This window comes from Primulina tabacum, chromosome 12, assembly GCF_025594145.1.
Source record: "Primulina tabacum isolate GXHZ01 chromosome 12, ASM2559414v2, whole genome shotgun sequence".
NCBI classification, from domain to species: domain Eukaryota; kingdom Viridiplantae; phylum Streptophyta; class Magnoliopsida; order Lamiales; family Gesneriaceae; genus Primulina; species Primulina tabacum.
In genome coordinates, this window is record NC_134561.1 from 29,089,459 (window position 1) to 29,103,318 (window position 13,860).

Below are 13,860 nucleotides of genomic sequence, written 5' to 3' on the forward strand. Positions count from 1 at the left end.
ATTCAAGATCTTTACGCAAATGGATACGTCACTACTACTGGCAACATCGCATCTACTGTCAATGGTCAGCTGCTGATCATTGATGAGGACTCCTTCAGCAATCTATTTCAGCTGCCTACTGATGGGCTAGCTAACATTTTTGAAATCAAAACTGCTGATGTTGAGGAGATGCAAACTGCACTTTCTGCTGATGGACGGAAAATCAAAGTTCCCGATCCAAAAAAAGAACTAAAGCCAGAAGTTCAGTTGCTGGCTGATATTGTAGCCAAGGGGCTATTAGCGAAGGCAAGATCCTTTGCTGCTGTCACGCTGGAGAAATTTCAAGCTATGACTGCTATCATGTCTGACAGGAGACTGAACTGGAATAATATAATATTCAACATTTTAAAGAACATGTTTCAGTCGTCCAAGCAATCAAAGGGATATGCAGTGCAGCTCAGATATTTGCTGAAATTCAAGGGGTTGGTGGGTGATGATTCTGAAAGATCATCCAAGCTCAAAATCTTCAATGCCAAGAATTTCCAGCCGCCAAAGGCCAAACTGGACATGTATCTTGAGAAATTCTTGAAGGTGAAGAAAGAAATCGGGACGCAGGAGACCCCCAAATCTACTCAGAAGACCATGAAGACAGTTCAGCAGAAGACAATCAAGCAAAAACTGATTTTCAGCGAGTCTGATTCTGAGAAGACTCCTTCACCCAAAATCACCAAGAGACCCAGGACTCAGAAGACCAAACCTGCTGCTGTAGTTGGAACCATCCCAACTGAAAGGCTTATTCAATTAGGAGCTCAACATCCTATTCAGGATACACCTCTGAGATCTGTACCATCTGAACCATCAACTGAGGTTCAGTTAACTCTTTCTGATGACCAGTCGAAGAAGAAGAAGAAGATCACCGAATCTGGTGATAAGAAGAAATCAACTGGAGTCAATGATCCATTAATCACTATTTCTGGCTTCTCCACTCTACCTTTTGCCAGACCCAAAGGGGTAGTGATTGCAGAAAGAATTGATGCAACCACATCAGGATTGAGTCTCCCTCATGTCCTGGCTGATCCTAAAGGCAAGGGGAAGTTACAAGAAGAGCCCCGACCAACCAACTCAGTACAGACTCACATTGATCTTATCTGGAAAGATATCAATGAATTTTCCACGAACAAGCTCAACGTTTACAAGGAATGGGTCAGATTCAGAACTGAAGTTTTTGCCAAGCAACTTCAAAAGAAATCAGTTCTGAAAAAAATTTTTGACCTTGAGAAAGTTTTTCGGAAGGTGGTCGAAGATGCTTAGGTTGAACAGGCTTTGCAGCGTGAGAAGTATTTCTTCAATCAAATACGAGCCAAGCAATTATAAAAAATGGTCGCTCAGTTACGCTTGAATTATGATCCTACCAGTCCAACTGCCTACAATGACAGAGATGACTTTAACCAACTGGAAATGGATCTTATCGGGCTACAGACGGAGATTAAACACTGGGAACTAGACCAAGAACTGATTATTCTGACTGATTCCCAAGATACTTCATCAGAAGAGCTAGCTAAACAATCAGTTCAAGAGCCAACCAAGGACCCAGTTGCTGAATCTTCTCAGCAAGAAACTGCTCCTTCTACAACTGATGCACAACCATCATCGCCTACACCTCCATCCTCAACTACTGAACTTAAACTTTATTTTGATGCTGAGCTATCACTGAAAAATCTTGATGAGGTTATCAAATCAGTAACCATTGATATTCAGCTGGATACAACTAGAGCAGTTGAAGAAATTTTTGCAAATAAAGATCCAGTCATTCAGACTGAAGAACCAGCCGAACAGGCTATTTTTGTAGAAACTGAAGAGCTAGATCAGTCAGCTGTCATGAGTGAACATGCAGTTTTTGAAGAGACTATGGAGCCAATTCAGTCAGCTGCCATGATTGAACATGCAGTTCTTGAAGAAACTGAAGAGGCTCAGCTGCACTCATTTTAAACTGAAGAATTGCCAGCTGATAAGCTAGTCGAAGCTTCAGCTGTTCAACCAACTGAAGAATCAGTTTGTGAATCAGCTGCGCAATAAACTGAACAACCATCTACTGTTTCAGCTGATCAACAAATTGAAGAGGCGTCAAGTACCTTTGTTGATTCGAATCCTTCTATTCCTCCACAACTTAAACATGAAGTCTTACATGAAGATGTTTCAGAATGGTGATGCTTGAAACTGATACAACTGACAGAACTTTGGTAATCTTTAATCAAGAAGAAAAGGAGCAGACACCAGAAACCTTTGGAGCCATGTCTCCTAGTACATCAATGGATACTGAATCCTTGTTCGAAGAAATCCAATCTGTTCAGAACAACCTAGTCAGTATGATGAATGTCATTTCAAACATCCAGTCAACCTCGTCAGTATGATGAATGTCATTTCAAACATCCAGTCAACCCAGCTTGCGCATACCTTGAAGCTCAACTCTTCAAATGAGTTTACTACGGGAAGACAACAGCAAATCCAAGAGAATGTGACTTCACTATTTCTCCATATGGAAGAAATTAAAAAGGACAGAGTGTCAATTGAAGCTAAATTCAAAACTCAAGCCTTAGTCGGAAGACGCTTTGATTTTCTGGAAAAGACTGTCACTAAAAGGATAGATTTGCTACAAGATATTGTGATGAATGCTGTGTCAGACATCACCTCGAATGTTCGTATATTATCCAGAAAGGTTGATGTGTTTGACAAAAATGGGGAAAAGGAGAAGAAAAAGTTCAAAAAGGAGAAGACAGAGGAAAAAATAAAAGATGAAGATCAACAGAAGTAATAAACTGATTTCTGCTAGAGGTTGAAGATTATGGCAGATTTTTGAATATTCTTGAAGATTATTTCATTCTTTTATTCTTTGTACGAATCTGTACATTGGAAGAATTATTTTATCTACAAAGAGTTCGAAGATTACTTTTTTCAGTTGGAGTTGATCGGTTCATACATTCCAAGTTTTTTCAAACACCAAAAAAGGGGAAATTGTTGGAAACTAAATTTCGGTTGTTTGACAAACTAAGTGCTTTATTCGATTGGATTAAATAATCAAGAAGTTTGAATGTAACTGAACAAATACTCAAACTGACAGTTGCCTACAACTAAAAATTAATGCGCAGATTAACAAAGAAAACTGAACCAGCTAAACTGAACTTACGCAGACAACTGACTGATCAGTTGAAAACTGATCACTTGCTACATTCAGTGGTGAGCTTATCAGCTGATCCTTCAGCTGTACACGTCATCAGTTAACGAAAAGTACATTCAATTGACAACACTAAAAAGCAGGCTGCAACTAATAGGTGGAACGCCGCATTTCAGAAAAGCTGCAGTGTACGAATGTCAGAATGATATTGACATGGCAAACAACGGATATAAACATTCAAATTACATTGATTATTACCGTTGAAGAGAAGCCTATAAATAGCAGCGAATAGTAGTTGAAAAACAACGATTCACTATTCTATTAATCTTGCTGTTACTCTGCTGAAATTCTCGCTCATATTCAAAAATTAGAAGCTCACACTTAACAGATTTATTCATAGCATTCTAGGCTACTTTTCGAGCTTACTAGCACAAATTTTTTTCTCTTAAATTAGATTTTAAAAGAGATCAGTTGTGGTAAGTCCAGTTGAGTACTGTGAAACATATTGTAAACTAAGGGTTCAGTTTTGGCATTGTTAAGTCCAAACTGAAGTGAGTCTGTACAAGTGTTTGTATCGATCAAAGTCTTTTAGTGGATATCTTATCCTTGTGATAGAACGGGTGACGTAGGAGTGATTGAAATCTCTTAACATCCATAAAATCTCGTGTGTTATTATTTCAGTTTTTATTCTATCTATCAGTCAGTTTATTTCCACACTTTATTGTTAACTGATTGATATCGACTGACAAGATTCCGAGTTGCAGTTTGTCACTCAACTAACTCAACGTTCGAAAAGATTGTGAAAATCGTGAGTGTTTATTCAACCCCCTCTTCTAAACACTCTTTCACCAGTTAATCGATCCTATTATCTTGTTTTTGTTTAGATTTTGTTATGAGCTAATTTTACATTATAAAGGATAACGTAGCTTTGTTGACACGATAATTTGATTCGGTTGTTTATATGATTGAATTTCTTTTGGTTTAATTGTGTTTCTTTCTTTTTATTCGACTTTAGTTTACTGGCCATATATTGTTGTTGTCTTACTAATTCTACAACTCAAGAGAGAGACTAGGATTATAGATCATTAGAGACACATCGTTGAATGTTTATATCGTTTGTTAGGCATATAACTTTAGTGAGACCTAGATAAGAACATCATTTGCATTTATCATTTAAACTTAGATTTTTATTAGGAATGTTCAATTTATTCGTCACTGGGAAATGAGAAATAAAATAATTAAGTGTTATTTTTCCATTAAATAATTAAAATTCATGAATATAAATTCAACCGGGAATAATTATCGTGGAAATTTCCTGAAATCACTCCTCTAGATATTTTCTCTCATTGATATTTTTTCAGTTCGGTGATTAGATTAATATTTATTTGCAATTAATTAATTTTCAGCAAACCAAACCTTTCATTGATTTTTCTAGATGAAGTCGTGACTATTTTAATTACAAGCACTGATATATTTTTACATATACACTCCTTGTGAGAACGATACTTTACTCACATATATTAAAATTTAACAACCGTGCACTTGTGAGCAGAAAATACGCAACAACTTCATTCATAAAACTTCTCTCAGTGAATCACCACTAGGAGCCCAAAGTCGATCTCGATATCGAACTATAAAATCCACCTCCGAATACTGGTACCGACCCTTAGATTCATCTCTCAGTCTTCATTTCTGTAATTGCTCATCAGAAGACTGACCTTCACGGATTATATATCTCAGGGTCGACTGAACTGTCATAGTAGCAAGATTAGGAGCCTTGCTCCAAGCATACAGTACAAGCTCGAATCGTTTAATCTCTGCTTGCAATGGTTTCTGAACTTTCAATTGAGCGAAAACAGTTGTCTGTCTATTCGAATCGTCTGCGACCACATTATCATTTCACGGATGGTAGCTAATATCGTAGTCGTAATTCTTCCCCAGCTCTATCCATCTCTGGTTGCCCATGTTCAACTCCTTCTGAGTGAAAAAGTACTTCAAGCTTTTATGATTAGTAAAAATCTTGCACTTCTCCCCATATAATTAATGTCTCCAGACCTTTAGAGCCAATACTACTGCTGCAAGCTTGAGGTCATGAGTCGGGTAATTCTTCTCATGAACCTTCAGATGTCTAGACAAATAAGCTATCACTCGATCATTTTGCATCAGGACTGCGCCTAAATCAAGCTTCGAAGCGTTTGTATAGAAAACATACTTCCCTTACCCTGATGACATCGATAGAACTGACGATGAAGTCAAAGCTTGCTTCAGCTTCTCGAAACTCTCTTGCCAGCTTGATCCCCAAATAAACTTCACATTTTTCTTCGTCAAGCCGGTCAGGGGTACTGCAATAGAAGAGAAACCTTGAATGAACTTTTGGTAGTATCCAGATAGACATAAGAAACTACGGATCTTGGTCACACTCTTAGGTACTGTGCACTCTCTAACTATCTTGACCTTCTTGGGATCGACCTCAACTCAATCTTTAAAAATAATGTGGCCTAAAATGCCACTCTCTCGAGCTAAAACTCCCACTTGCTGAACTTAATGAATAGCTTTCTATATTGCAATATCTGTAGAGCCGTTCTTAAATGCTGACTGAGTTCTTCTCTAATCCTCGAGTAAATCAGAGTATCATCTATAAAGCGTATGATAAACTGATCCGGATACGGCTGAAATACGTGATTCATGAGATCCATGAAAATAGCTGGCGCATGGATCAACCCGAATGGCATCATCATTACTTGTGTTTCCCATATCGAGTCCTGAAAGCCGTCTTATGAACATCTTGCTCCTTCACCTTCAGCTGATGGTATCCCGAACAAAGATCTATCTTCGAGAAATCGAAGCTCCTTGCAACTGATCAAACAAGTCCCCGATTCTAGGTAAGGGATACTTATTTTTTATGGTGACTTTGTTCAACTCTCTGTAGTCAATGCAGAGTTGCATACTACCATCCTTATTCTTTACGAATAATACCAGTGCGCCCCACAGAGAACAACTCGATGAAATAAAACCCTTGTCCAGCAAACTCCTGAATTTGATCTTTCAGCTCTTTCATCTCGGATGGTGCTAGACGATATGGTGCCTTAGAAATTGGCACTGTACCCAGCATCAATTCAATAGAAAATTCCACGTCCTGGTCTGGTGGAATACCAGAAAAATCCCCCATGAAAGATGCTAGGAAAGTCTCTGAAAACCTCTACATCCTATAGCTTTTGATTGTCCGCAATAGGTACTGAGGTAACACTTGCAAGAAAAGCTTGCCAGCCTCGTCTCATAAGCTTCCTCGTACAGATGCATGAGATAATGTGTGATATTTTCTTGTTCCTTGCTGCCTCAAAGACAAAAGATTTCCCGCTGGGCGGTCGATGGATACTGACATTTGCCAAAAATCTATCGAAGTTCCATTCAAAGATAGCCAATCCATGCCAAGAATGATGTCGAATTCAGGCATCGGGAGTACGATGAGATTTGTCTGAAACAAATTCTTCAGTAAACGAAGCTCCAGATTCCTTACTATGCCCATAGTTACCATCCGATCACTGGAAGGAATGGAAACTCTAAAACCCAAATTCAAATCCTCGGGTAAAATATTCAGTCGCTTGACAAATGTCTCGAATATAAATGAGTGTGTAGCTCCTAAATCTAGCAATGCATAGATAGCTACACTTGAAATAAATATCATTCCTGCGACAAATATACCATAAAATCTGATCGAGTCGAAAACTTAAAGAATTTCTATCATTAATCACCCAAAATTCTCGAAAATGCCTCCCTTAACCCATAGAATGTCTCGAAATGACAATTTACCCAAAATAAGTTTCGAAATTTGCATTTCAGCCACTTAAAGTTTCAAAAATTGCATCATTGCCCCAAATAAATTTTGAATTTAATCAAATCAGACCCTAACTTCTCTAAATTCCTTGTTTATTAATCTCTAAAATTCCATAAATTACGGAAATAGTCCATGCTTTTCTAGAATTCTCAATACAGCCCCTAAAATCCTCAAATGTTCAATTTAGTCCTTGAATTTTTGAAAATCCCATATTTTCACTTTGAAATTTCGGTAGTCTCAATTTCAGTCCCTGGACTTCTTAAAATTACATATTAGCCCCTAAATTTCCCGATTATTGCAATAATCGTCCCATAATTATTAAATTGATTCAATTCATTCCTTTAAATCCTTAAAGCTTATATTTTATGTCCAATTTCTATAATTCTCGATGCTATCCCTTATATCAACTAAAGTAGAGCATGCAACCTATTTTCTTCTAAGTTCCTTGTTGTCTCAAATGAATCCTACTAATCAAATCAATATTTCATGCAATTAAGGCAGAGTAAAGATGTTGAGCAACTAGATTACCAGTGATCAAAGTCGTGTCTGGCTTTGTCTCTGCCTCTTCAGCATGCATGACATAAGCTCTGCCAATAGTTGGTCCTTTCTTCTTTGGGCAGTCAATGGCTTTATGTCCTTCCTCCTTGCAAATGAAGTACTTGAATGATCCCCACATGCACTAACCATAGTGTCGGAGATTGTACTACTTGCACAGTGGCCTTTCTTTGGACATCGGGGCGGCTCCAAACTGTGGTGGCTTCTGCTACCCCGACTTTTTCAACTGTCCTTGGGGCTTTTGCTCCCCCTAAGCTCTGGGAGGTCCCGTAAAATGCTTCTTGATTGGCTGACAGTTCTGCTGCCTCTGCTGCCTCTTGCGCTGAAATTCAAAATAAATATCCTTCAAGGCATGTTTAGCTTGGAAAGCATAAGAAGTGGCAGCTGCATAATCCTCCGATCTCATCAACATCACATCTCGGTGAATAGTGGGTTAGAGACAATCCATGAAATTCCTCAATTTCTCAGCAGCATCTCTAGCAATGAGGGCACGAAGTGAAAACCCATATCAATTTCTTTATGAACTCAGCCACAAACATGTCTCCCTGACGGAGACTCATAAACTCCCTCTTCAAGCGCCCTTTAACATCAGCCGTGAAATACTTCTCATATAAGATGTCCTTGAATCGTACCCAAGTAAGGGTGGCTAGATCAACACCCTGATCAGCTTCTTCCCACCAAAGGGAAGCATCATCCCGCAGCATATAAGTGGCATACCTGACTCGATCAGCATCCCCATATTCAGATAACAAAAATGCACCTCAAGGAATCTGATCCAAACTTAGGCAACAAATGGGTCGGTGGTACCTGAAAACTCCTTCAGACCCAGCCTCGTAAACTAATCATAAACATCATGTTGTGGCCTCGGAGCATGCTGAGCTTGCTGCTTAAACAAGCAGGACATACCTTCCAGCACTCTAGTAGCAGAATCCCCATTGGGAGGTGGGGGTGCATTCTTTCTACGATCCTCATGAGTATCAGCCTGCCTATCAGTACTAGGTACACATCTAGGAGGCATTATATCTGAACGTATTGAAAATTCTAAACGTAAACAACATGCAATTAAATCTAAGCTTCTAACCATTTAGATTATAAGAACCATTTATTGATCAACTTAAACATAAACGCCAAGTAACTTTCGAAAGCATATAAACATGTAAGTTAAGCATATAAACCATGTAAAAATGCATGTGTCACCATTAAAATCATTTAAAGCATTTAAACTTTCAGACTTGAGGCTTCACGACTGAGCTTTCTGGAACTGGTGGTGGTACAACCCATTACAAGAACATTTCTCTGATACCAAATGAAACGTCTCTATAACTCACCATTACAATGAACTCACCATCTATTTTACTCAAAAGAGTCGTAAACGTCAAACCAAACCTAAAACTAGCATTTTTTTCAAAAATAGCATAAACATCACAATCCTTTCAAAAACCACTCTTTACTTCCAAAAGTCATCAAAATATATAAAGTACAGTAAAATTAATAATTTTGCGGAAAACTAGGAAAGGTCCTCAGGTTAGTGTACCATTAGCCAAGCAAGTTCAGTCATCCAACCCTCATGTCTCAACAGTAAGATTGATCAATCTCAGATGTAACCATGTACCGGGCGGCAGGGTAAAAATAACCACTTTTCTGTTCTGTGTCTTGGCCTATAGTTGGCGGGGACACCAGCAACCACTTTTCTGTTACTGGGCCTTGGCATGTGGAAATTCGGTATTTGGTTCCCACGAGGCTTAGTTCCGTAAATGGGTTCAACTGGGCTTAGTCCCTCACGAATTCCCATTTTCTTACAGTCACAATTAAGTCATTTCATTCAAAACATTTTTGACATTTCTACCACTTTATAAAAATACGTGCATAAATATCATTTTTTTTAAACCAAGCATGCAACAATTTTTTTAGCATTTATCATTTTCCATCAAAAACTTCATAACCCTTCAAAATAAATATTTTAACATTTATTACAGCATTCATGGCATTGTCAGGACTCATAATATTTTTTAGGTGTAAAATGATCGTTTTGCCCTATTTTAGTTTTCCCATTTTACCCCTAGACCTTAAAACGTCGACCTGAATCCATCCAAAATTACCAAAACCTATTAAAACACACCCATGAACATTTCTTAGATGTAAACTTAGGTCCCTCGACTAAATTTGTAATTTGCTTTAAAACTAGAACCGAAGTCCCCATTTTAACCCGAATCTTAACCAAACTTTCCAAACTTTTACCATAGCTTAACCACACCTAACCAACCCATTTTCAACCCAATTCAAGCCATCCAACGCACATGGAAACGCCTAGAAGCCGCTGAAATATTTCTGCCCATGTTCGAAAAGCCCTAACCCCAACAAGCCCTACGTTCCTTCGATCCTATCCCTTAACCAACCAGATCAGACCCTGACCAGCCTTCCTAGGACCAAGAACGAATCCTTAGGACCCCTTTTGACCAGACATAGTGAGCCATGCACGAGGATGTGAACGGTTTGTTCTTCTTGTGCATGGCACAGCTAGGTTGTGCCCTAGCTGTGCGGCTACCCTACATCCTCTCCAGCCATTCGTGGACCCCCATGGCTCGTTGCTAGGACCTTCAAAAGCTCAACCCCTTGCCTGGACAGCCGGTGCACATTCCCTCTTCTATTTCCTTCCAAAACTGTGCCCTAGATTTTATTGAAACCCAAAAATTGTGCAGCGCTTGCCCTTCCTTTCCAGATCTTAATCGTGCATCTAAGAGTCCTTGTACCTGTTGTAAATCGAGCCCCTAACATCCCTAACCTTGCTTCCTTTTCCTTTTAACAAGAACCATCAAGAATCATGCAATAAAAATCATGTTTTCCATGTATAATTCATAAAAACGAAAATCAATAAGAGGGTATCAGATTTTTCATGCAAACAATTTTAATCACACGTATTGTGGCATGGATGATGGGAAAAGAAGGAATAAGGCGTGCCTTTTGGTGTATCACGCATGTATATTCAAGCCTTGACGTGAAGGAAAGTTGCCGGAGGGACGGCGAAGACCTTGCTACGTTTTATCCTTCAAAAACCCACGTGAAGTGCCTTAATCATGCATGTGTGTGCGGGTGTGGCTAGGGAGAGGACTCTTATGCTTGAGGCGTGTGTTTTGAGAGTTTTAAGGATTGGAAATTTCATCTTTTGATATAAACAATAGTGTAGAAAAAATAGCCCAATAACCTTAGTATAATAGACCCATTAGAATGTAGGAATATTATTTTATTTAGGAAATTTTTTGAAAATATTAGCCGAGTTTCCAACAAGTCCATGTTTTCTTCAAAAATCGATTACAGGCTTAAAATACGACTCGACATGTAAAAACATTTCAAAAACATCATTTTCAAAAATTACATACTAAATATACCTTATATTAAATAATTATAAATAATCATTTAATAAAAAACATTTTTTCCTTTACGATCCCCAGTCCTTTATGATCCCTACTCTCCGTTCCAATGTCATGTCAACATGACTACCATATATATTTAATGCAATTAAAATAGTTTAATTAGGCTTTTTTTTAATAGATTTGCATGCATTTGGATTATGTTATCGCTTTTGGAACTTACATATATATTAATAATATATATACACATATTTATGTATCCATACAAAATGTATATATAAAAATTTATATATATTTACATATGTAATTTTAACACACGTATAGATATATTAATTAAATTAAATAATTAATTTATCTAATTAACTTATTAGTTAATCAATTCTATTTCCCTCCAAATTATTTTATGAAAATTTGTACATATTAGCAGTCATCACCACTAGTACTATGCATTGAATTAGTAAATTATAAATTCACTAAATAAATTATTCTGAACTCATTACAAGTCCGATCGACGATCTGAGAGCACCAATGTTTCAAGGATACAAGTCTTGTTCATATAATGAAAATTGAAAATTTCGAAGATCAAAACTTTCACTTACGACACTAGACAGCTCTCAGTTTGGTGAACTCTTTCAACAAAACATGTAGTTCTATTCTCCTTTATTAATTAGCTGTTAAGCCAATTTCCATTTCTTCCATCTTATGGAATCAACTACAAACTTCTTTATAAGCATTCTGTTTGATCTCCAGCAAACTATAGTCGTCAAATTCAACTCCTTGAACTTTGACTTTCTCAATGGAAACACAATGATTTAGGGATACAGATAGCTGTGAGTTCACATCTTCATGTGATTCAGAATAACATTTATTATTATTTGGGATTACCCTAATTAGCCTCATTCTTTTCATCAACTCCTTGATCAAGAATGTCAGAACTAATTTCTGATTGCACCCATCAGATCATGGTAAGAGCATCTAGTAGCATCACCCCATGATCTCCTAGGTATCTCTGATAGTGCCTGCAAGAATTTAAGTCATGGTTAGTGTACAGTATGGTCCTTTCTACTCATATATTCCGATCGAATCTGCAACCACTGGTATATTAGTTGCATATAAATTGGATAACAATGTGATATATTTTTAGTAATAATAGTGACATGATATGTGCAAATGAGAAAACACCTTTCCAAAATGCACACATCTTACTATAGCTAGAGATTCCTTACACTATTAACTCGTCAGACCATATAGTATATCTTCATCCGTAGGAAAACGATGCATCACAGACTACAATTAATTTACTCCTACGTATTCTAAAACTACACCCAATCTCGCCACTACTAACCCTCAATGAAGTCGGTAAACGGATCAAAGTGCATGCTAATACACAGAGCCCCTACATTGTCCTGGGTCAAAAGACTAATGATGTATAACCATAACCGCGGACTATTCCACTTGGTAATTGAGAACCACTCGGACAGTCCGAGAGATGGTTGTTCAGTGCATCATTACATGATCACCCATCTGTGTGAATCAACATCTCAATGCCCTTATCAATGAAACATGACATTTACATCACAGATACTAGTTTCGAGTTCAAACGACCTTTATCCTTATTTTAGATGTTTGATTCTACTAGGAACATGTTTAGAATATACGGTACACTTTATAAAGAGTTCCATGATCTTATTTTGCGAGACAGACATCATGGTACCTATTATATATTCAAAGACTCTATCTATGCAGCTTGCATGGGGATACAGATAAAGCATAATGCCATGATTAGATAAAATTGTAAAATATTATTAAAATAAAGATCGCTTTTTACATTAGAGTCAATAAAGTCTAAGCCACAAGTTAGCTCAATGAGCAACTACTCTAACACTCCCAACAGGGACAAATCTAATAATCGTATATGGAAGTGAGTATCTTCAAGGGCAATTGACTTATTCTAATTTAAGGGGGATTGTTTCCTGATCTAGGGTGTTGACCTCAAAGTTTTGACAAAATAGTGTTTTGCCTTCTCTATAAATACTAGGTTTGTTTATTGTTTTAAAAATAACGTATCTTGTATTTAATTCACTACATATTTTTTAGTATTCGACTTGAGTGTTGGAGGAGATATGTTGGAGCACATCTCTGCCCCTTCTAATGTCACTCTTTTATTGCATATAACTAGTTTGTCAAATCTTGGAGTTGGGCCCTTGGTTCATTAAATTTTGCGTCCTTTCGATTCCACGATCATTCAGGTATTTCAACTCATATTTTTCTTGAAGTATAATTACAATTTTAGTCTTATAATTTGTTATTTTTCTCATATTTTTATCCTAAAAATTTTGAATCTATAATTTTAATGCAACAATTTGTTTTTGTTCTCATACTAATTTTAACGCACCACATTATCATTTCTGACTATTACCTCAGTGATTTGGTGAAAAAAATGACCAGCATTAAAACAATGACCTACTTACTGCACTAAAACTATAGCTTGAAAACTTTTGAACTCAAAATAAAATAAAAAATTACCAGACCAAAAATTAAATTTCCTAGAAAGTTGTAGTAGTGTATTTTCTAAAATTTGGAGGCATTACCTGTACGGGACTAAGTGTGAAATTTAAAATCTACTACTTAAAATACTGTTATTTTTTTACAGCTAAAACTCGAAAATCGTATCTAATTACATGCATGCGCTACTGCTGAAATTTTACATTCAAATAAAATAGTAGCCATCACCAAACAGATAAAAATACTGCAGTTTTAAAAAGAGACAAATCGTTAAAACCCAACCTACATTTTAAAATAATGCATATATGAAACAAGTAAAAACCCTCACAACCAACAACATGTCAACACATAGCGTGTAAAAATGATCATGTCCACTCCTATCTCAAAATCATGATGTGCGGAAAATGTGGTCCTCGGGTTCATGTGCGCACATTCATCTCTGCCGA

The 13,860-nt window shown here is 37.1% G+C and overlaps 1 protein-coding gene across 1 annotated transcript; it reads right to left on the reverse strand.

Annotated features, from left to right (window-relative positions):
* Window positions 1-5,050: 5,050 nt before the first annotated feature.
* LOC142520313 (uncharacterized) lies at window positions 5,051-8,559 on the reverse strand. Its single transcript, XM_075623315.1, has 8 exons — window positions 8,448-8,559; window positions 8,349-8,358; window positions 8,092-8,258; window positions 7,694-7,863; window positions 7,515-7,629; window positions 6,532-6,838; window positions 5,373-5,493; window positions 5,051-5,128 (listed from the first exon to the last, which is right to left on the reverse strand). Exons 1-8 carry the CDS (start codon window positions 8,557-8,559, stop codon window positions 5,051-5,053), a joined length of 1,080 nt encoding a protein of 359 aa, XP_075479430.1.
* Between the last annotated feature and the right edge of the window lie 5,301 nt (window positions 8,560-13,860).